The sequence below is a fragment of the Lupinus angustifolius genome, chromosome LG07 (genome assembly GCF_001865875.1).
Source record: "Lupinus angustifolius cultivar Tanjil chromosome LG07, LupAngTanjil_v1.0, whole genome shotgun sequence".
NCBI lineage: Eukaryota > Viridiplantae > Streptophyta > Magnoliopsida > Fabales > Fabaceae > Lupinus > Lupinus angustifolius.
In genome coordinates this window covers 136333-160355 of record NC_032015.1, presented here as the reverse complement: position 1 = coordinate 160355, position 24023 = coordinate 136333, and the positions used below count along the sequence as shown (strand labels likewise).

Sequence of the window (24023 nt, the reverse complement as noted above, 5' to 3'; positions counted from 1 at the left end):
AATTTTAAACTCAATTACCTATCGTTGATATATGATTTTTTTTAAGTGTGACATGTTGATGCTATCCCATATTGATTTTATCCTTATTATTACTTATATATAAAATTAAGAGTTTAAAATCTGTATTTTACACTCAGTACATCATTTACCGTTTATTTGTATTATTTTTATTTGAGAGTCAATGATGATTAATAAATTAATGGTGGATGATTGACTAACAGTATAAAAAATATTTACACCATCAATATATACGTATTAAATCCTATAATTAATATAAAGATCAACCCAACATAATCAATGGAGTTATTTAATATTTTTTAGTTTCCATACCTAAAGTTTTCCCTTGAAATCTAGCTCAACTTAAAATTCATCACGAATCACATCCTCACAGATTCTTTATCTTACAAAAGAAATATTTTTTTATTTTCATTCAAAGCTACACTATTAAGAATTTTTCTTCTTCCAATACCTGCATAAGTAGATTTTAAAGTATTGGAAGCCCGTATTTTTTTATACTACTAATGGTATCCTTGTTAAATAAGAAAGTAGTTACTTTTAAAAATTGAATATTGACATTTTAATCGACTTTATTCCACTTAAAAACAAGTATCGTCAACACTGTTCAAACATAGACTATTTTGACAGTGAAAAGAACATTTAAGAATATTTTTTCAGCAGCTGAAGAAATAACAAGCATTTGTGTAAGATATGAATAGAGCTCTGATTCCACTTGTTAAGGTTAGAGCACAATGCGGAAGCACAGGATTGAATCAATTGAGAACAAAAGAGAAGCAAGTAAAGGATAAAGAAAATAACACACAAGATTTAACGTGGAAAAACCCCTCAGTGTGAGAGGAAAAAAACCACGGGCGATCAAGAGCAAAATTCCACTATGTAAAAAAGAAGAGTACAAGAAATCCTCTTATAATGATGAGGACAAATGACAATATTTTTTCTCACAAATACTCTCTCAAATGGAACAAGAATTCTCACCAAGAATGCACTCACAATATATGTGTAAATGAAAGAGATGTTGTGTGTTGTGAAGGTGATTTATGTGTTGTGAAGGTGATTTTGAAGCTCTCTATATGTGTCCTTTTATAGGCAAGCAAAGTCTTGGTATCTTGGATTCCAAGCATTGGATGCTTGAAACAAAGCCATAAAAGTGACATAAAATGCCCTTCAAGAGAGCCATAAAATTCTTTGAAGGCATAGTAATGAGAGGCATCTAACAAATAGTGTATGTTGTACATTAGCGAGGGGCAGCAGTTTGTTGATAGAACTTTGCACACTCTTTTTTGAAGGGCAAATATGATCATTATTATTTGAATAAATCCTAGATGTAGACGCAGCAAGAATAAGAAGGGGAAAAACAGGACCCAATGTCCTGAATATGCACAAAATTCCAATGACACAAAATACCAAAATGAAGAAAGTAATGGACGCATGAAGTCAAACAATATCTAACCACAAGCTTCTGTTATCCGAAATCCAAATTTGTGTGACTCTAGTTTAACAAATCTCTAAACAAACACATGCAATGAGTGAGGTAGCTTAAACAATCAACAATTTATGATCACAAGCTTGTTACGAAGGATGAATGACACATGTGACAAATTGGTAATCTTCTTAGCAAAGAGAGATGGCATAGACAAGCTTGTGAAGACATTCCAATATGTCTCAAAGCTTGTTAACTGGCACGTTGAAGCAACACAACCTGACATAGCAAACAGGTTCAAGCAATGGGAAGTTGCTTCAGGACTTAGCAGGAAAGCCTTCAGAACTGGAAGGTTTCTCACTGGATTCAATGCTCTCAGAAGAAACCCAGGTTCTACCAATACTCTAAGGTCACTAGCAGTTCTTTCTAATGCAGGAGAAATGGTATATTTCTTCTTTGACCATTTTCTTTGGTTATCAAGGATTGGTACCATAGATGCAAATTTAGCTAAGAAAATGAGTTTCATATCTGCATTTGGTGAGTCTGTGGGATATGTTTTCTTCATAATAGCTGATTTTATTATGTTGAAAGAAGGAATAAAGGCAGAGAGGAAGTTGAGAAGGTGTAAGGAAGAATCAAAATCAGAAGAAGAATTAGAGAAGGAAATAAAAAAAATTAAAGGTGATAGAATAATGAGGCTAATGGCAGTGGCTGCTAATGTTGCAGACTTGATTATAGGATTGGCAGAGATTGAGCCAAACCCTTTTTGCAATCACACTGTCACTCTTGGCATTAGTGGCTTGGTTTCTGCTTGGGCTGGTTGGTATAGAAATTGGCCATCTTAAACCAAATTAAACTTCCAAGACTACACTGTAATTTTCTATGTCTGAAAGAATATCTGAATGCATGGATATTTAATTGCTCTTCTTATTAAAAAGTCTTATGTTGTTTTCATTCATCAGATTTTATCAAAAGCATAAGGATTATTTGATTATGATGTAATTTTTTCTTAGATCTGTTTCCAAGTTGTGTTTTGTTTACCCAATTGTAACTCTTCAGGTCAGGTTTCCTCAAATCATATTCCAATTCTATTAGTCCTCATCTAATCAACCTTCATTGTGATGTTGTGTGAGTTCTTGTCTTGTATCTTGAAAGAGTTCAAGAAGCAGAAAGAAGAAGGGAATAATGTCCGGGTTTAATTGTTACTTGCCTCGGTTTTAGAGAAGGGAAGGGATTTGAATCTTAACTCACTTTATATCTAGTAATAGCTTAACCAATTGTACCGATTATGAGAACTAAAATCTTAGTCTTAAATTTCAATTAACAAATCAATTATGGTGAGTGTGAAGTCACGTGTGACCGTGACTTTTTGGTTATTTTCTGATTGAAACGTGATAATACGTTTGATATATGATTATGGTACAACTTTGGTCAATAAGGTTTTGCACTAAACATATCGGTGCTCGGAGACTGAAATACAAAGAAATACCTGTGTTACATTGTATAAAAACATACCCAATGCATGCATGCATGCATGCATAAACTGTCACTTATTTTTTGAATACTTTAGCTTAATAAACAAGTATTATATGTTGTCTCCTTTAGCCCTTTGATCCTTGCCGTGAATGCGCAAGTGCAACCATTTTAGAAGACTGTCGACTTATAATACTAGCTGTAGAAATGTCTTGAGACAAAACAATCTCATATCCATCCTCACATTGATCCATCCCTTCATCCAATAGTTGCCAAACCAATCCCCCACCAAATGTTCCACCATTTTGTGCCAAGTTATAGATACTTGAATACATATTATTCATGAATGAATCTCTTCCTTCAATACTATATCCCGGGTCTTTCTTTGATTTCCCGAATTCAGTCAAAACCAATGGCTTTTTCAAGATTGTTCTCGAGTCTTGTAAATGACTACTCATCCAACTTCCCGTAAATGCCATTTGCACTGTATCACTTTGTCCATTTAGCCTGTTTATAGTTCAAGTCCAAATAAGAAGTTTGTTTAAATCAGATGCACATGCATAAAATTAACAAAAACAGTACTGTATGGTTGGGACCATGGTCACCACCAATATCAATATGCTTCAACAATTATGGACGTACATATATCATATTGCTATTGGTCAGTACAACATACATGATCTTGAATCATGTAACAATTTGTAGTAACTAACGATTAATAGATTTTGACTTGTAGTGATGGTCAATAATATAATACTTGCCAATTATCAGCATAGGCATGGATTGTTGCGAAGTCAATTTCTTTAATGAGATTATTGGTAACAAAATCTGTACCAACTTGGAAACCAGGGTTGTATTGCTTTCTATCTGGGATTGAGTCTCCATAGAATCCTTCCAAGCCAACCTCTAATAAGTGTTTGTTGTCAATGGATTTCACATAGGGAGCCATCTCCTGAACCCATGCCTATAAGAACAAACAGGCATGAATGACTAACATGTTAAGAAAAAAATGTTGGATCTATACGAGTTTCAGTATATATACATTTATGGTCTTGCCAGAGTAATCAACTTGACAGCGTGGTTCATTAATTAGTTCCCAAACCATGATGGTTGGTTCATTCATATAAGCTATTCCAGTTATTGTGTTCACCCTTGTCAGCACCCTCTGCAACACAATTATATACAATGAAGAACATGTATTAGTTAGAAAATGTTATTAATTAAAACTACGTTCTAATTCCATTTTATTCTAAGACATGGAAATAGAAATTGTTTTAAGTTGGCTAATACTTGACGTACTTTGACATGGTTTTTGTAGTAACCCTTTATAACAGGATTTGTGTAAAAGTCATCATCATTATTGACAGGAATCCCACTACTTTTAGCCCACTGCACATACTGAGGTCTTCCTCCAAAATCGTTGTAATTATTCACCAAACTCAATATCAGACGCACTCCATACTTTTTGGCTTCTGCCACCACAAAATCCAACGCCTGCAGGCAATATAATAAATATATAGACAGATCAACAATTTATGAACTATATTTCTTTTGTATTATATTAAGTTGTGCAACATGATATAAAGGAGTATTTTGACTAATGCATTTGCAACATATATATGATACATCAAGACTACATTAATTACCTGGAACATATTTTCATTGTAGAGACCAGGGGATATCTGTAGATATTGGTTACTACCATCACTGAATGCCCATGTACGACACACAGTGAGACCCACAGATGAAGCCTCACGAAATACATTGGAAACTTTACTCCTTTGGTTTGGATCAGCAGCTACGTTCATCATCCAGTAAGAGTTAAATCCATTGAAAAGAAATGGTGATCCATTTAGCACAAATTCAGTGCCCTTGCTTTGAACAAATCCATCACCTGGTGCATTAACAAGGAGAAACCTAGCTTCACTACACACTACCAAGGATGAAACCACAAGGGCTATAACACAAGAAATAAGGTTGCTAATAATGCAAGTCATTTTTGCTTTCATATGAGTTAACTACTCTCGATTCTAGAATAAATAGAAGATGATTGGAATATGATGAACATTGTGCTAAGCTTGTTGGGTATTTATAGAAGAGAAAATGGCTAGGCGGATTGGGATGGAGATAACAGATCCAACTTAACTGAAACTGTAAATAGAAGCCAAAAAATACAACAATAGTATTAAAAAAATAAAGAGGAGGGAGTTTTCATTAATGCATGTGTTAGTTGCAAATTGCAATAGGTTATGGGCGGAAAGTAATGTAAGTTTAACGAAATGAGGCTGAAGTTGCATGAAGATCTTGCTTGTAATTGGTGCTACAGATTTTTTGAAAGCATGCATGTTAGTGTTTTTTATTTGTTTTTGTGGCGTTGTTTCCTGAAGTTGGTGCATTTGATTCGAAGAACGGGAAATGTTTTTTCAAATAAAGTTTGCGGTATGAGACACCGCCATACTGTACTACTGTAGGTCTGTAGCCATTATTTGCTTTGTGATGTAATGAATAATTTAAACCAATAATAGGTTTATGGTTAGGTATGACAAAGAAAACTCTGTCATGCCCTAAAATAAATAGCAGTCACAAATGGGTGTACGCAAATCTCAGAAACAATTTTTGTGACTACCCACAATATATGCATGCAAGTATAAGTGTAATAGTATATATATCCACAGGTACCCACAATGCTCGTAATTAACCAAACTGTTGTTACTTATTTACGCATTGCAATAGAACTGCTCCAATTCTTAGAAATGTTAAGTAAGGCAGTAACAAATTTTTATAATGCAGTTGCTCTTACTAACATGCATAAATAGAGGAGTGAAATTTGTTAAGAGGAGACAATTATGAACTTCCTAGAATGGTTAGTTCTTTACTCATTTACCCTAAAAATATAGTCAGCATATTTAGCTTTCATGAGTGGTGTAAATAACAAAAAAGGTGTCTTAACTTGAAGAGTGAGTTATACATCATTTAGTAGATATGGAAATCTCCACAATCTACGTACCATCAACATGTAAGCAACTATAAAATAAATAAATAAAATCACAACATATGCTGCAGTATAAGTTGATTTGAAATTTATTAAAAGAGAAAAAGTATGAAAGCAAGAGAACAAGAAACGACCGAGGTAGCACTAAAAAAGGAGGGCAGTAGCACCCACTCCTATATATGTCTTATGCTTGTTTTTAACTATTATTCTTTATGTTTATGTTTTCACCTGCTATTCTCATCACTGCTATGTAATTTTTATTTAACTCTTACATATTTGAAAATCACATCAGTAGGTAATGCTATCTGAATTATGCTCTAGAATGATTCAATTAGTAATTGGTTTTGAGATGAATATGATCGAGAGTCAAATCTCAATTACTTGTCTCTGGTAGTCATGGATTAAACACAACCCATCTGGTAGCTTTTGTCCAATAGGCATGTTGTTGGTAAATAAATTCCAAATATTAAACCCTCATATTTCTGAAATGATTAAAAACTACAAAATTTGGAAACCCCATAAACACATGTCATCTTGAAAATTTAAAAGTTCTAGTCTAAAAAAAGAGTTGAAACGTGCAACTAACTCTCTCATTTCTCTTTTTGTCCTTCCATGCTTCCTTTATTAAGCCACAAAATTTATTAATCCATGCCTAGATGTTTCTTTATTGTTAGTGGAAGATGTAATTTTGTGAAATACTGTGATCATGCCACGACAACTTTAGTAGCAACACATAATCACAGTATTTCAGAAACAACACTTATTGAGTGATTATTAATAATGTTGGTTTTGACTTTTGACAGAGCAACACAAAAGGAGTGTGATTTGGTTATATGAATTTGAAAGGGAAGGAAGGGGAATGGTTGTTATTGAAATTATTACTGAATCGGTGACTTTTTTAATTGTTGAAATTTAGTTCTTTATACAATATTAGAATCAAATAACATACATAATGTATGTATCTAGGGAGGGAAATATTTTCTAAAATTAATTATATATGTGTCATATTTATATAAAGAAACCTTACAATTTTTGTGAGAACATATGTGTATATAAGATTCATACATGCTTGTCTTATTTGATTGAAGGAGAGCATTGAGGAAAAAACTTTCCTCTGTTAACATATCTAACATTTTCACATGTAGCAATGGTGCCTCCACTACCACCTTCTGGTTCTAAAATTACATCTTCCACATAGATTTCTCTGCAAGGGACGCTTTTGCTGCACTCAAATTTGATAGCCACTTCTGAGGCACTAGTTCCTCTTATATTTTGGTACAACACTTTGCTTAATTGCACCCCTGACACCTGCAATAAATTCAACAAATATTTTATATTGGTTATCATTATCATGATGAATTTAATACATTAATATGAGAACTTGGTTACCTGCTCTTGGCATGGCACTTGTTGATCACAGTAATATTGATCTATGATTATAGGATTTGTCACGTTTTGCATTACTATATTCAAGAATTTGATGTTTCTTGCATAACCATGACCTCCCTGTGTAGAGACATGATCAAAAGAAAAGAGACATTATGAAGAAAAAAATACAATTTTTTTAAGAAAAATAATATGACTCTTGTTGTATTGTGCATGAAGCATTTTTTCCATCAGAGGGAGACAGGGGAAGTTGAAGTGTTGAACTATAATCATACAAATAAATAAAGAATTGGCATTTCATTGGTGGAAATTAAAAAGGTTAGGAGTTGGTGGATAGTGGAAAGTTACCAAAACTGGTTTGATGAAGTATTGGAAGTCAAGTATGGGCCAATTAAGATTATGACTAATTAGATAAAACTTGAGAGAGAGTGAACAACCAAAAGATAGTTAGTAAAATATCAACATTACCTGCCATGTCTTTATTCTAACTCCATTACTTGTTCCTCTTAAGGTGGCTCTATTCACTACCACATTCGAGACTTCAGCTTCTGAGTTATCAGCTCCTAGGCTACCAATGCTGCAAAACAGTACAATATCAATATTTTCAAATTTGTCTACACATATTGTATGTTATATAGTTATCAAAATTAAAACCTGATTCCATGTCCTGGTCCACAGGTAATATCTGTAACTCTAACATTCTGGGATCCACTCACTATTGAAATACAGTCATCACCTTCAAAAACCAAAGTTGTTAATTATATATTTTTCTTTCCTTGCTTCAAACAACATACTATTTTCTTTGATATATATTGTTGGCCTTTTGGTTTACCTGTCCCAATCTCACTGTTGCTTATTTGAATATTGTGTGTTTCTGAGACATGAATTCCATCAGTGTTAGGGCTGTTGCCTGGTGCTTTAACGACGAGATTCGAGACAATAACATTGAAGCATCTCTGAAAGGTTACATGCATTTGTTGTGCATCTTTGAACCTTAAGTTTGCCACTCTCAAATTGTTGCATTCATTAAAAGTCACGGCCTATATATATAACAAATTTGACATGAAAGTAAAAAAGTTAGCTACGAAAATAAAGCACCCTGCACCTCCTTCATAAGTATTAGGTAGAACTTTAAGGTACATAGTATATATGAAGAATATTAACTTACAGTTGGTCCATCTTTGCATGGCTGTGAATCAACGGAAGGAGAGTAAAGAAGTGAATATCAGTATTGAATATTATATGATAACGCAAACCAAATTACTTAGAAGAATTTAAGTACAGTTAATGACTTACAAGGTTTGTGTTGGTTTTGCATGAGTTTTGCCACCATATTTTCCCATTGCCATTGAAAGTGCCACCACCATCAACTTTGAAATTGGAGACACTATCAAACACAATCCAGTGTAGTCTATCTGGCTCATATGCTGACATTACAGGCCATGCCTTGATTGTTCCGTAGATCTAACATGATGCATTAGGAAATCAGAATTGTTACAATGAACTTCACGTGAACATGGAAGTCAAAATTAGTTAATATTCAGTACATGCGTCTCTCACCATAAAGGCAGTGTTGGGTTGACATGGACCTGAAAATGTTATTGGCTTAAGAAGATAGATCCTATTTTCAGGGACCACAAGGGAAGCTCCTCTAGAACAAGCTTCATTCCATGCCTTCTGAAATGCCTGAAAGGAAATAAGAAAAATGAAAAGAGAAGTGAGTGAATGGGATATATAGAGAGTGGACGAAATTGACATAAAAGAGATTATAATATTTGTTCATATGTTACTTCAGTATCATCTCTTCCATCTGCTTTGGCTCCAAAGTCATCAACACTAATTGAAGAATGAGGGGTAGCTCTATTAGCTCTTGTCATAAAACCAAAACGTTCATGTTTTGCATTGTTGAACCTCCAATAATTATGCATAGGGTAGCGTTCATAAGCATTTGTTTGATAAAGTGGTTCCTCTATGTGATAGCCAAAACATGAACTTAAGGAAGCTAGAATGATGAAAAGTAAGACAAGTGGAGACATTTTTCCAATTTAAGCGAAAGGAGCAAAGTGAGTGATGTAAAATGATGGAGTTAATGCTACATATTTATAAAACAATTGGAGCTACTTTTCTGGTGCTACGTAGCACCTACTTCAAAAAGGTTCATGTATTATTGTATCCAATACGTATCAGAGTTCTTAGATGCTATTCAACTAAATATATCTTTCAATTAGTATTTTATTAAAATTTTCCATACCAATGTATCTATAACTGTAATTGTGTCATATTCGTGCCTCGTATCAGTTGCAAGTTGCAACAATATGCACTTGGAATGTTATTCAACGAGTCAAGGAAATACTGTGAAGAAACACTGTTAGGTACCTGAATTATTAGGTATCACTGTTATTTATTATTCTAATTTCAAAGTCAAAGTGAAGAAAATCATTGCTCATACATATGCAGATTTACTGCTACAATGGATTTTGTACCATAACCTGCATATGCAACAGTACTGTAACATTAATCTTTCGAAGTATATTGATTTTTAGAGTATGTCCGAGTCATTACAGTATCTAAAGCTGAAAAATTTGTGAAGAGATTGTAATCACTGCTGAATTAGTTGCAATCATTTTGCTACGGCCAACACGTGTTGTTACTATATATGCATGGGTATGAGCCTATGAGATTTTGGATTACTTGATAAGAAATCAGGTATTCACTATATTATAGCAATGTTTGTTTTTTGGGTTAGTAAGCTCAATTAACAACTCCATATAAAATGAGTATCAAATTACGTGATAGGTGGCAAGTTTTTCTTGTGTTTAACAACTACCCTTCCCCCGTAGTTCACAAGTTAGGTTAGTATGGTTCCAAATTTGGTACCTATAAAGCAATGTCATTGAAAAATAGCCAAAAAAAAAAGGATTTAGGTGGGAAAAACGTTGTCTCAGGAGTTTAGTTAGTGGTTGTATGATGTATGAGTCAGGTAATGTGCACAATCTGTTGCGGGAAGAGCAAATATAAAGGTGACAATGCAGCATAATATATTACTTATTCTGTTTCGATCGTTGACTTTAGACATTATAATAATACTCTACTCGTTAATATTGTTGCATACTCTAGATTTATCTTAAACGATAGGGACAGAATGGAACGAGTTGGGATTGAGTTTTACCTTCCCAAATTCTATATCTAAATACGAACCCAAACCTCTGGGGTTCAAAAAATGGATCTCGTCGTCAAGACCCAAGATCACAACTTCATTTCACATTTCACCTAAAACCATATACAAGAGTAGTTTTCTAAAGCCCTTATAGTATTGTTAAATTCAAGCTCAATCTTCAGCCCGGGCGAAATTGAAAAAATAAATATGAATATTAATCTAATATTTCCATCAAATTTAGATTGATTCATATGAATGCTCACGAATTTGATAAACGATCCTGCATTTTTTTTTCCTGTATTTTTTTTATGTGAAATTTTTTAAGATTAACTTGCTATTTGTTATTGTATTTTGGACAAAAGAATCAGGTCTAATTCACTACTTTGTGGGAGGATACCAAACTCTCTTTTTTATATTTAAAAAATGTGTAAGAAAATATCTCCAAAGTAGATGGTGGTTGAAAAAAAAAATCCTTCATCATAATTGCTGGTATGAGTACTGCATCCAAAATGAAATGAATTTGGGTTATAGTATCATCCTTAAAGGTAAGAATGATTTATTTTACTGAAAATTTGAAAAATCTAAACAAATAATACACCGTGATTAAGGTGTAAGCTGTTCCGGTTTAAACCACGAAACTGAATCGAATCACAAATTGTGGTTTAGTTTGATTTCACAGTTCGGTTCGGGTTTTTTATTTGGAACCATTTAAGTTCGGTTTGGTTCACGGTTTTGTAAATTTTGGAACCGTTGGAACCGAACCACATATTAAAAAATAATTTATTTTATACTTCGATGGTTAAAATTTAAAGTTATGATATAAAATATGATTATGAATATAAGATTATTAATATATATAGGCTATAAATAAGAGGTAAGTAGAAAAAATAAATTAATAAACAAACGTAAATATTTATTATCTCTACTATCCATTGAAAAGATAGAAAGAAAATTAAAACACTAGCATACATTGTGTCACTATACAAAGATGAAATTAAATAAATAAATTAAAGAACTAAAAGAAAATAAAGAAAAAACTTGAGGAGATTACTAATTACGTGGAGTATTATGTGTTACTAACTTACTATTGGATTAAAGAAATGATACCAAGTTTGTCATTCTTAAATTTGTTGGACATTGTCGAAGATTTTGTGAACTAAAATTTCAAGTTTGCAGTGCGTTGAAATGTTGAATTATTATTATTTTACTAGAAAGAATATTAAATACTTTGTTATTATCTGTTTAGTATTCATTTAGTTGACTCTATACTTTGCAAATTTTGTTCAATTATTTCTTAAAGGATTTTCTTTAAATAAGTTTAAAAATCGTGGAATCGGACCGAACCATTAATGAACGATCTTGTTTGGTTTGGTTCCTAAATAAAATTTGTGGTTAATCGAGTAGAACTGAACCATATATTTGTGTTCGGTTCGGTCACTAAATTATGTCAAAAACTACTGAACCAAATCAAACTTTTATACCTCTGACTCAATAGTTTATTATATATTTTTCATTGATTATTAATACATGATATTGTGCAACTTTTGAACATTTTTATGTATTATTGTGACTTCAATTTGACATGATGGGAGCATTTATGCTATAATAAAAGTATTCATACGCCACTATATTAAAGAAAATTCAAACCCTCTCGCTTTGAGACCAACTCCTCTAGTCCAATACTGGATTTTAAAGAGAAACAATAACTATAATTTATTTTATTAAAAAATAAGTTAAAACAAAGACTGTTGAATTTTTATTTTTACTTCGTGTCATAATCTCAATATGATAATGGACTTTTCAGTAAGGAATAGAATCCAAATTCCTCACTTTAGATCCCCATGTAAACTCAGAAAAGATATGACATTCCATATGGGCATTGCAACATGGAATTGATGGAATATAAAAACAGAAAATGATGTATGCATTGATAATGTAAGAGTTTTTATATTGTTGTAGAATTATTCATCACTTATTTTTAATCATCATTAACCCTTAAATAAAAGTAATACAAATGAATGGTGAACGATATACTAACTATGCATAAATTTTTATAAAAGGATGAATATTTTGTCTAATATAATAGTAAAAGAAAAATCAATAAAACGTGATATTTGTATTATGTAAACAATAACAATCTCTCTATACTGAATTGTATAAAGAGCCTTGTGCTGAATTATTGAAAGAATGGGCTTTGTTGCGAATTCCTTCCAATATAAGCCCAAATTGCTGTTGTGGCTCGTTGGGCTTGAGTTAGCATGGAATGTGTTATTTACGAGAATAGAAATCAATTTTGTATCTCGAAAAGAAATAAAAAAGATTGAAATCGATGTGTGAAAACATAGAAAGGTGATGAAAGGATCGAGCTGGAGAACCCAAATAGTGGTACCCAATTGCCTCCCAATTATTGGGCATTGCCTCCCAATTAAAGTCAAATCTGAGTTCTATTATTTGGTACTTAGTGTGAACTCCATAAAGGCACAAGCATCTCAATGTAAACAGAACTCAATACTTAATAACTATAATATTTATGTATTTTACACATGCAATTTATCCTTTATCATTTATTTTATATTATTATATTATTTTTATTTAATAGTCAGTAATGATTAATACCACATTCCATTAAGCATGAGGATTGAATTTGTTAGCGTTACCAGCCATGCATTCCATTAAGCAGCGTAGCTTTGCAACAACAATTATATGTTAATTAATTAATTAATGTAAACATATACACCACGTTCCCCTCACGTACCTTTCATTCCCCTTACAAGTTACAAACTCATCATCATCTTCTTCTTCTTCTTCAATCCTTATATATAATTACATTGCACACAAGTATTTGAGAGAGAATTGAAAGAGTTTAAGTTTAAACCATTTCTTCAATGGAGTCCTGTAATTGGGTTCTCAATTACAAATACGTATCCCTTTTACTTCTTTTCTTTTTCCTTACCTTATCTTCTTCAACTTCTTCTTCACCTTTGGAACTTGTGATAACTAACACTACAGCCATGCATCGTAATTTCACAGCTCTCTCAGATTTCAGATTAATAAACAGAAGAATTTTGAATGATTGCTCTGCTTCAAATCCTTCTCTTAAAATCAATATCATCTCATCAACTTCTTCTACCTTATCAGATGATGAGTTCGTCACCGTCACCGTCACTGGCGTTTCCAAACCTTCCAATGATCATTGGGTAGCTATGATCTCACCTTCAAATTCAAAGTAAGCTTTATGATGTTATTATGTACATGACATCACATATTATTAATATATATGTTACCGACAACATTGAAGATGACCTTATCTATGTTGAACATGCAGCGTTGAGAGTTGTGTTCTGAATGAGTTATATTATCTTCAAACTGGTGACACTGCCAAGCTTCCTTTGCTTTGCCATTACCCTGTTAAGGTATGTTCCTTCATCTACATTCTTAATTTGCTTTTAATAAACACAAAAGTATGTATACTACTAATGTATGAGTTTTATATACTATCATTATATCATTGATATTTAATAATCTCTCATTGCCATGTATATTAAATTACTCATTCCCATGCATATTAAATTACTCATGGTAATTCCATATATACTTGGCGCAATCATCATAGGAGTATATTAGGAAAAGTAAATATTACGTGGTACCTCATAAATGCCATACCTATATCTTTGTTAGGTATGTGGTGCCAAACATGCATATTTTGGAAACTTTTAATACCCTTTTCCATCCATCTTTTTTCTAACCATTTATTTTTGAGAGGAAAGTCAGCTTCATATTTTTATTCATTATTAAAAAGTACTATAAAAGAGGAACAATAAACCCTTATCCATTCCCACCACTTTTGGCTAACTCGGCCAAAATATCTAACACCATGATACAATGTTGGCAATAAAGAGTTAATATTTTTTTAACAAGTTTCTTTTTAAATTGATATTTCACTTTTTTGATTGGTTGATAATTGTTTGCGTATTGCGTATTGCGTATAGCGTGGGTAACATGATGCATTCATGCGGATGGTGATGTGTTTATAAAGTTAGAGTTGGCATATATACATATATAAATATATACATATATACTTTATACACGCTTGCTATTCACAAACTTAACCATCCCTAGCTAATTGAATTCCACCATCTTATCTTATCTGAAATTCAACCAACCAACCACACATAATATTCATCGGAATTGGTGGCGTGTGCTAAATGAAATCAGAAAACACACTGTTTCTAACAAAACTCTAACCCAAATACCTTTCCATATATACTTTTTGGTTTATATGCTTCACTGGATTCTTTAATAAATACCTCACAATAATAAGTACCCAAAAAGTTATCTTATTAACAATTCAATATAACTGTTATAGGTTTGGAAGAAGGAAGTACATAATACCTATATGGTGGTTCTTCCTTTTGCCATGTGACTATGTTCATCAATGAAGCATTTATGTTTTATAAAGTATTTATGTTCTAAAAGATGAAAGCACAGGCACATGAATGAAGAAAGTTGTGACTAATTATTTATCTAAGTGAAAAAGTTTAATAAGATTGCTAATTATGTAATATGAAAGATGTTGGAAAATTGAGATGGAAATGTGGTATATGGTGTAGTAAAGTTGTACATTGAAAATGTAGGCACAGTTAATGACTAATGATCCAGACTACCTTAGTTGCAAAAAGAAAGAGTGCAAGAAATTGGAGAATGGGAAATGCAGTGTGACAACATGCAGTGGTTCAATAAAGTTCCATGTTATAAACATTAGAAGTGACATTGAGTTTGTGTTCTTTTCTGGAGGATTCTTGAAGCCCTGCTTGGTGGGAAGATCCATTCCTGTCAGATTTGCTAATCCTAAGATGCCACTTTATGGACATCTTTCAAGCATAGATTCAACTGGAACATCAATGAGATTGACATGGGTTAGTGGAGATAATCAACCTCAGCAAATCCAATATGGAGATGGGAAAAAAGTTACTTCAATAATCAATACATTTTCACAAAATGATATGTGCAGTGAGTAATACCTTTACTTTACTTATCCCTACTCATAACTAGTATGTATTTCATACAACTATAAGTTTATAGCTTGAGTAGAAGGTGAAATAATGCTCTTATTCTACATACTTATGATTATATATTTGTCCCCAAATTTATAGGTACTATTGCTCTACCAAGTCCTGCCAAGGATTTTGGATGGCATGACCCTGGATACATCCACTCAGCAGTTATGACAGGACTTAAGCCTTCAAGCATCTTCTCCTACAAATATGGAAGGTTTGACAAACTTAATGTTCAACCATTTTAGATGCATTAATAACTGATCTTGGAGTGATTTCATGCTCATTCACCGTCTCTTGTCAAAACTTTATTATAATATGAAAAGAACTTTGTGAGACTACAAGTTATTGGAATACTAATATAATAACACGCCTGAATTGCAAGAATTTGTGTTTGTGCACAATCTATTGCTAGAATTTGTGTTTGTTATTATGAATAAATGACACCATTTTTCTTCTACAAATGGCATAGTGACTTGGTTGGTTGGAGTGAACAAATCCTGTTTTCAACTCCACCTGCTGGAGGAACATCAGATGAGCTAAGATTCATTACGTATGGTGATATGGGTAAGACTCCTCTTGATGCTTCAGAAGAACACTACATTCAGGTAAATTGTTTCTTCAACACAAGACTAGCAGCATTAGAATGCATACTGAGATAAGTCATTGCATCATCAAATGTAGTGAAGAGCTGTTTATCTTGATTTTGGTGCAGCCAGGAGCTCTTTCAGTTATTAAAGCTATATCTGATGATGTAAACTTGAACAATGTAAACTCAATCTTTCACATTGGAGACATAAGTTATGCAACAGGTTTTCTAGCAGAATGGGAGTATTTCCTTCAACTCATCAGCCCAGTAGCTTCCAAACTTTCATACATGACAGCAATAGGGAATCTATATATATATATATATACTCATAATTGAATAACATGCATTTTCTACTTAAAGAAAAGTAGAGAAACAAGATGTTACAATATCTTGAGATAACATTACTAGATTTGTTGTTTATACTCAGGGATTATATAGCTTCAGGTTCAGTATATCTTACTCCTGACTCTGGTGGTGAATGTGGAGTGCCTTATGAAACATACTTTCCAATGCCAGCTGCATCAAAGGATAAGCCTTGGTACTCTATTGAACAAGCAAGTATACATTTCACAATAATATCAACTGAGCATGACTGGTCACAGAATTCTGAGCAGGTAAAATGAGGGAAACTACTATTTTGTTTGTTTGAATAATTATCTAACATTTGTAACTTTTCTATTGCAGTATCAATGGATGCAAAAGGACATGTCATCTGTTAATCGACTAAAAACTCCTTGGCTAATTTTCATGGGGTGAGTGAGTTGTGCACATTTGAAAACTATAGCCTTGTTCATCTGCGGATCAATCTATTAAGCATAACATTTTTACATACAGGCATAGGCCAATGTACACCTCTAGTAGTGGGTTATTTTCTATTGACAACAAATTTGTTGAAGCTGTGGAGCCATTGCTATTGGAGAATAAGGTGAGCACATCAACTTTGTTATTAGATCTTAGTTACTGTCCTTCTAAAAGCAATTGACTGTGTGATGAACATGGAACAGGTTGATTTGGTTCTTTTTGGCCATGTGCATAATTATGAGAGGACTTGTTCTGTTTATCAAAGTGTATGTAAAGCCATGCCTACAAAAGATGCAACCGGAGTTGACACATATGATAATAGAAATTACGTTGCCCCTGTGCACGCTGTCATTGGCATGGCTGGCTTCAAATTAGACAAATTCCCAGACACAGTAACAAATTCTCTTTCATCCATAACTCCATAACTTAAGGACTATGCTTATGGTTTTTAACTAATATCTTCTTGTGCATTGATAGGTGAGTAATTGGAGCCTGAAAAGGATTTCGGAGTATGGTTATTTAAGAGCACATGCAACTAGGACAGATTTAAACTTGGAGGTTAGTATTTAACTAAAAATTCTTCTCACATGGATAACAATGAAACTAAAAAATACAAAAGAAAAACAGACATATGATTTCAACATTAAATAAGCAATAACAACTAAACAGAACAGAGTGATTTTTCAGCTTCCAATTTATCATTCCCCTGTTACATAGTTTTTCATATTATCTAAGCTTATGATTCTGTGCTCTTAGATCGACTTCATACTTCAAAATAATGTTACTTTATATGCATATACTTCAATACAATATATTAACTATAATCTACTTCAATGCAGTTTATTATCTCAAATACAAGGGAAGTTAAGGATGCTTTCCACATTACAAAGTGAAAAGCTCTCACAAGAAAACAATATACAAGCTAATACTACATTATAGATTGAGACATTCAAAAAATACACGCATATAATATAAAGAAGAGCTGGAGACAGTTGCAGACCAACAACTTCTCACTCATTATTTGTCTTGTAATTTTTATTCTCTTTAGATTATGAATTCTGAATTCTGAATAAGTCAATGCTATGATTACTTGTACAAATGGGGTTGGAAGTTTGTACTTATGTTTAATGACATTTCCTATTTCTTCTTTTGGTTAATGGTTATTGACTATGTTAGTTTCCTTTAACTCATAAGTAAGCCTTTTTATTATTTAGATAAGGAAGATTTTAGGATGGTGCCCTTAGAAGAATGAAAAAATTAAAGATGACATGCATACTAGTGCTGATATGGAAAGACAGTAACACTATATCTAATATCAAAATCTGGTTGAAGGTTATTTCACACTAATGCATGTACCTTGAAATGCCAAAAATCTTCAGTTTGATTGTAGACTTGACTGCATTTGGGCATAAGCATTGGAGGCTGTCTAAATTAAGGAATCTTCATGTTAATTATTCATATACTTTTTATTGTTTTTTGACTTACTTGAGTCTGATTTCTTGTTGCTGAAGATACAAACTTAAAAAACATTCATTATAATATAAAAGAACCAATGGAATGCATGAACCTTAAATAACTATATTTATTAATCTATATAGGAGCCTGCACAGTCCTATGAATGGAACAATAAAATAGTTGATAAGTTTGCACCTCAATCATGCACCCACTCACTCACTCACTCACATGTAATTCACATTAGTTTATAAATAAGAAAACAGAAGTCAAGTTTGTTTTGTTGATGTGATTCATGTGAGCTAACCATAACATATGTTGCTTTCTACCAAATCATATAACTATGTTGCACTTTCCCTATCTTTTCAGCCCTTTTTGCTTTAAAATATGTTCACTTCCTCAACTAGGTGGCCATCACTCAAGTGTTTGTTAAATTTAAAACTGATTTTCATAGGTTAGACAAGTAATATAGTGCCAAATATCAGAAGCAGAGATTTCTTGTGTTGATTAAAAGTAGACACTCACGTTTTCAAGTAGGAATAATAATCAATAATGTCCAAATACATTGCTCTAATAGATGGGGGTATCAATGTATTGTTTAATCATCATAATCTAAATCAGATCAATTGTTTGGAACTTCCTTTAATCTTGAGTGTTACTGATTAGTGTGAGTTACATGAAACCCAATTACTTCACTCTTATAAACAATTTGAAAGAGAATTGTCCCCTTGACACCTGCTATTTAAGCTCTAGAGTCATAATCATTGTTAATTCAAGGCACCTTATTCTACTAGTTAAATCTTTGGTTACAGAATATTTCAATATGCTTAAATTATAATATTTAGAGGTGGAGACATAAGGTAGCTATTGGAGCAAAGAAACATACATACATGCAGGGGAAGAAATTAACACCATGTGCAATCACTATAATGTAATACACTTTTTAATAGTTATTGTTACATAAAGATTATTTTGATGATATTCTTTCCTTGTAACTTTGTCCTCCCCCATTTTGTGGGAAACACATTGTTCTCTTTCAAAAGACACATGGGTCAATGATGGGAGGTTACCCTATAGGGTAAAAAATGTAATTAGGTTCTATTATTTTATTAATCAAACAAGGAATGTTGCAGCCGACCACTATAGTCACTAGTTTGTTAATTAATCTCTGTAATTTAAAGGTGTCTCCTACGGTCAATAATTAAATGGTGTATATTTGAATAGGGAGTTGCAATTAACTAATAATAGTAAATCTCATAGATTCCTCTCTTTTTTTCTGTTGCATGTGGCATGGTATAATTGGTGGAATAAAAAATGACTCAAGAAAGTAGCCAACAACTTCAACATCCAACATTACAAAACGGGATATTGGTTGGTCTTCAACTTAAGTCAAATAGTCAACTTAGCCGTTGCACCTCCCTCTTCCATAGTTGTCAACAACTAATAATCATTCATTCTCTTTTCATTATACAATCCAATCAAAATGAGTTCCCCTTGTATCAAAATACATTCTTTCCAAACTATTTCATTCAAAAATCAATCTTTCTTCTCCAATGTAGGACTTTCCAGTCTCAAAATCCAAACTTTTTATTTTCATTGATTCCCCTGTTTCAAAAGACCCAATGAATTCCCCTGTTTCAAAAGACCCAATGAATTCCCCTGTTTCAAAAGACCCAATGAATTCCCCTGTTTCAAAAGACCCAATGAATTCCCCTGTTTCAAAAGACCCAATGAATTCCCCTGTTTCAAAAGACCCAATGAATTCCCCTGTTTCAAAAGACCCAATGAATTCCCCTGTTTCAAAAGACCCAATGAATTCCCCTGTTTCAAAAGACCCAATGAATTCCCCTGTTTCAAAAGACCCAATGAATTCCCCTGTTTCAAAAGACCCAATGAATTCCCATGTTTCAAAAAACAAACTTTCTTCAACAATGATTTCCCCTGTTTCAAAAACTAGCTTTTCTAATTCTAGTCCACCCTTCTCTGCACCATCTTCAAGTTCTGGTAATAGCAGCTTTAGCAGCAGTTATAGCAACAGCGAAACCGATGAAAACCCTCTTTCCTCTCAACGTTTCTCAATCCAAGATGTCAAATATCAAATCCCAACAAAATGCATTAGCTTGCCCAATTCACATTCGCATCGATCCTTAGCTGTTCTTTCAGGCCATGTTGGTACTGTTTCATGCTTAGCCGTGTGTGGAGAATTCATATTAAGTGCTTCCCAGGGAAAAGACATCATAGTGTGGCAACAACCAGATTTGAGGTTGTTCGCAAAGTTCGGTCATGGTGATGGTTCTGTCAAAGCCCTTGTATCCATTGGGAACAAGGTTTTCACGGCACACCAAGATAGCAGGATCAGGGTTTGGAAAGTTTCAAGGAGTTCAGAGAATGTGTTCAAACTTGCTGATACTCTTCCAACAACTAAGGACTATTGGGGGAAATTCATGAAGCAGAGCAATTATGTTCAAACTAGGAGGCACCACAAGCGTTTGTGGATTGAACATGCTGATAGCATTTCTTGTTTGAGTGTTTATAATGGTTTGATTTATTCAGGTTCTTGGGATAGGACCCTTAAGGTTTGGAGGGTCTCGGATTTGAAGTGTTTGGAGTCAATTAAGGCGCATGATGATGCTATTAATGGATTGGTAGCAGGTAAAGGGGTTGTGTATTCTGCTTCTGCTGATGGAAAGATTAAAGCTTGGGGGAAAGAAGGGAAGAAGGATTCACATTGCTTAAAAGGGGTACTTCAAGGTCATAAAGATGTTTCTTTTAATTCTGTGGTTGTTTCTGATGATGGGAAATGGGTTTATGGAGGTGGTTCCGATGGTTTTGTTATAGGGTGGGAGGTGGATGGGAGTTTTGAAAGTTGGAAACTTGTTTCTAAGACTAAGGCACATGAAATGGCTGTTTTGTGCATGTGCCTAATGGGAGAGTTTTTGTGCAGTGGATCAGCTGATAAAAACATTAGTATTTGGAAGAGAGAGGCTTTTGGGAACCTTTGTAAAGTTGGTGTAATAGGTGGCCATGAAGGGCCAGTGAAATGTTTGCAAGCATCATGTAATAGAATTCGTGATGGGTTTATGCTCTATAGTGGAAGCCTTGACAGAAGTGTCAGAGTTTGGTGGGTTCCAATTCCAAAGTATAATAATAATATACAAGTAGAAGAAGATAACTCTAAAACACTTAACACAATGAACCAATGCATCATCTCATCATGTTAGGAACATTTTCAAGGCTGGGTAATGAAGCACAGGATCTATTTTTGCCAGTGTCTGTTGTGCTTCCTTCTTCCTTTCTCTTCTCCTTGGAAGTCTTGTTATATGTTCCACAAACCCTCAAGGGTTTCTTTCTTTTGCTTTTCTGCATGCACGTATTTTAGAATTGGTGTGATCATACATTTTTTAATATGTTTTAAATTTCTATACAATTGGAACCATGTCTTTCAAATTCAATCAATGGAAACAAATTATGTTCTTTTGTTTCTTGCATCCAAATTGAAGCTTATACGCATTCCCAGATATCATATAAGATCTTAAGCAAGACGTGCAAATACAACAACCAACCAAACCACTATAAGAAAAGTAAAAAAGAAGAAGAAAGAAACCGATTCTACAAAACTGTTATACTATGAGTTAAGGAATCTTGTACTTTGGTAATTAGAAGTCTTTCCCATATACAGTTTATGTTAGTTGTTGATATTTACATCAGGATATTCATCCTGCTTTCTCATGAGGAATTATTGTGTGGTTTGGCACCAATAGTCCTAGACATATCTCTGTTATTAATTTTATATCAAATATTAGGTTTAGAGGTCAAAATCGTGAGAAATTATTGTATGGTCTGGGACCAACTGTCTGAGACACATCTACATTATTGATTTTATAAATATACTTATAAATTTATTTGAATAGTTTATAATCAATGATTTTGATGTATTAGTAACTATTTGTCCGTGACCACACAATAATTTCTCAAAAACTAGAGGATGGTTTAGAGAAGTAGAATGCTGAGTTTAATTTCTCTCTAAGTTGTTTAAGGCATCTTTGGAGTTCCAAGTCCAGACTATGGTTGCTATTATTCTTATTACTTTTTAGTTTGTAGATCAATACAAGTGATTCAATAGAACTACTATGTTCTATTCAAGTAAAAAACACTATGTTCTATTCAAGTAAAAAAGGATCAGCCCTTGGAATTTTGACATGAACTCTTATTGACCATGCAAGAAAAAGCTATCTATTGTGTCTTGTATAGACAGTAGTAGTCATCATCAGCAAAGATCCTATTAATACATGGCCCAAAATGAACAGAGAAGAGCCTCATCTGGATCATCTTCTTACTTTGGAATATGATGATGAGGGTTGGATTCATATATAGAACACTTATGTGGCAATGCCACATGCACCTGTATTGTTAGGCACTTATCCTATTTGCCACACTAACCCTTGTTAACAAGGGTATTATGACAATTGTTAACTCTTGAGATATTTCAGCTCCTAAAAAGGGATTATATATATAAGCATCATCATGTGTCTATCCATCACTATACGTGTTATATGGAATAGTCCCACACGATAATTACTCTCCTATATATAACATTAACTTTAATTTCTTTTGTCTTCATTAATATCCACCTTGTGTTGCTTCTTAAAAACATGTTACCAAAAGTGTTAGGTATTCTACCACAAAAGGGAAGACCATGTCAATTGTGTTCACATTATCACACTATACAACACTATGCTCAATAGTAACCGTGTGCTTAACTTCAACTCTAACTATTAAATAAAGTACATATTGAGTGGAACATGTGCATGAACATTGACCTTGCCTTATACATCTTTAAAATCATGTTTTAAAGGCTATAATAATAACAAAGAATGATAAAAATGCCGTTTTTTAAAATTGTTGAGGATAGAGCACAATGCGATCAATTGAAAACAAAAGAGAAGCAAGTAAAGGATAAAGAAAATAACACACAAGATTTAACGTGGAAAAACCCTTTAATGTGAGAGGGAAAAAAACCACGGGCGATCAAGAATAAAATTCCACTATGTAAAAAAGAAGAGTACAAGAAATCCTCTTATAATGATGAGGACAAATGACAATATTTTTTCTCACAAATACTCTCTCAAATGGAACAAAAATTCTCACCAAGAATGCACTCACAATATATGTGTAAATGAAAGAGATGTTGTGTGTTGTGAAGATGATTTTGAAGCTCTCTATATGTGTCATTTTATAGGCAAGCAAAGTTGGATATGAAGCATTGGATGCTTGGAAACAAAACCATAAAATAGTCATAAAATTCTTTTAAGGCATAGTAATGAGAGGCATCTAACAAAAATTATGTTTTTTTCCACACCATGATAATCATATTTTCATGACAATGAATCTGTGAATAGATTATGGGTATAATAATAAGAAAGACCAAAACTTCCACTAGAGGGTTGAGAAGGGAGGAGAAGCTTTATGGTTGATATGGAACTGGGCCAGTTTCCCCAGAAGAATGATAAGCATAGGTCCCGACATGGTCACGTGTATGATGGGCCAACTCCATCTAAGGAATGCAATCTAATAGAAGGATACGCGATGTTTACATTCCCACACCAAAGGACTCAACAAATTGTTGGACAAATAACATTGTAGATGGCCACAAAGTGAAATACTATACTCTCAAGATATCA

The 24023-nt window shown here is 33.2% G+C and overlaps 6 protein-coding genes across 7 annotated transcripts; 3 read left to right on the top strand and 3 right to left on the bottom strand.

The window, feature by feature from the left end:
• LOC109352409 (peroxisomal membrane protein 11B-like) lies at positions 1552 to 2396 on the top strand. The gene has a single exon (XM_019594390.1). The coding sequence runs from the start codon at positions 1573 to 1575 to the stop codon at positions 2281 to 2283; it is 711 nt and encodes a 236-aa protein (XP_019449935.1). The 5' UTR covers positions 1552 to 1572; the 3' UTR covers positions 2284 to 2396.
• Positions 3620 to 4097, bottom strand: LOC109353066 (mannan endo-1,4-beta-mannosidase 1-like). The gene is made up of 2 exons (XM_019595251.1): positions 3954 to 4097; positions 3620 to 3875 (listed from the first exon to the last, which is right to left on the bottom strand). Exons 1-2 carry the CDS (start codon positions 4032 to 4034, stop codon positions 3654 to 3656), a joined length of 303 nt encoding a protein of 100 aa, XP_019450796.1. The 5' UTR covers positions 4035 to 4097; the 3' UTR covers positions 3620 to 3653.
• Positions 4145 to 4908, bottom strand: LOC109352814 (mannan endo-1,4-beta-mannosidase 5-like). The gene is made up of 2 exons (XM_019595007.1): positions 4558 to 4908; positions 4145 to 4405 (listed from the first exon to the last, which is right to left on the bottom strand). Exons 1-2 carry the CDS (start codon positions 4906 to 4908, stop codon positions 4145 to 4147), a joined length of 612 nt encoding a protein of 203 aa, XP_019450552.1.
• On the bottom strand, positions 6883 to 9460 carry LOC109352789 (polygalacturonase-like). 2 transcript variants are annotated; one of them, XM_019594984.1, is made up of 9 exons: positions 9080 to 9459; positions 8850 to 8975; positions 8586 to 8753; positions 8458 to 8478; positions 8122 to 8329; positions 7944 to 8025; positions 7758 to 7866; positions 7293 to 7409; positions 6883 to 7211 (listed from the first exon to the last, which is right to left on the bottom strand). In XM_019594984.1, exons 1-9 carry the CDS (start codon positions 9323 to 9325, stop codon positions 6978 to 6980), a joined length of 1311 nt encoding a protein of 436 aa, XP_019450529.1. In that variant the 5' UTR covers positions 9326 to 9459; the 3' UTR covers positions 6883 to 6977. The 2 variants fall into 2 exon arrangements, with proteins under 2 accessions (XP_019450529.1, XP_019450530.1); XM_019594985.1 differs by lacking the exon at positions 8458 to 8478 and having other exon boundaries at positions 9080 to 9460.
• Positions 13326 to 18047, top strand: LOC109353137 (probable inactive purple acid phosphatase 1). The gene is made up of 12 exons (XM_019595313.1): positions 13326 to 13672; positions 13772 to 13859; positions 15081 to 15456; positions 15600 to 15717; positions 15973 to 16108; positions 16216 to 16399; positions 16513 to 16703; positions 16774 to 16841; positions 16924 to 17014; positions 17094 to 17282; positions 17368 to 17448; positions 17730 to 18047. The coding sequence occupies exons 1-12, from the start codon at positions 13332 to 13334 to the stop codon at positions 17781 to 17783; spliced, it is 1917 nt and encodes a 638-aa protein (XP_019450858.1). The 5' UTR covers positions 13326 to 13331; the 3' UTR covers positions 17784 to 18047.
• LOC109353136 (myosin heavy chain kinase C-like) lies at positions 19799 to 21714 on the top strand. The gene has a single exon (XM_019595312.1). It carries the CDS (start codon positions 19965 to 19967, stop codon positions 21561 to 21563), a length of 1599 nt encoding a protein of 532 aa, XP_019450857.1. The 5' UTR covers positions 19799 to 19964; the 3' UTR covers positions 21564 to 21714.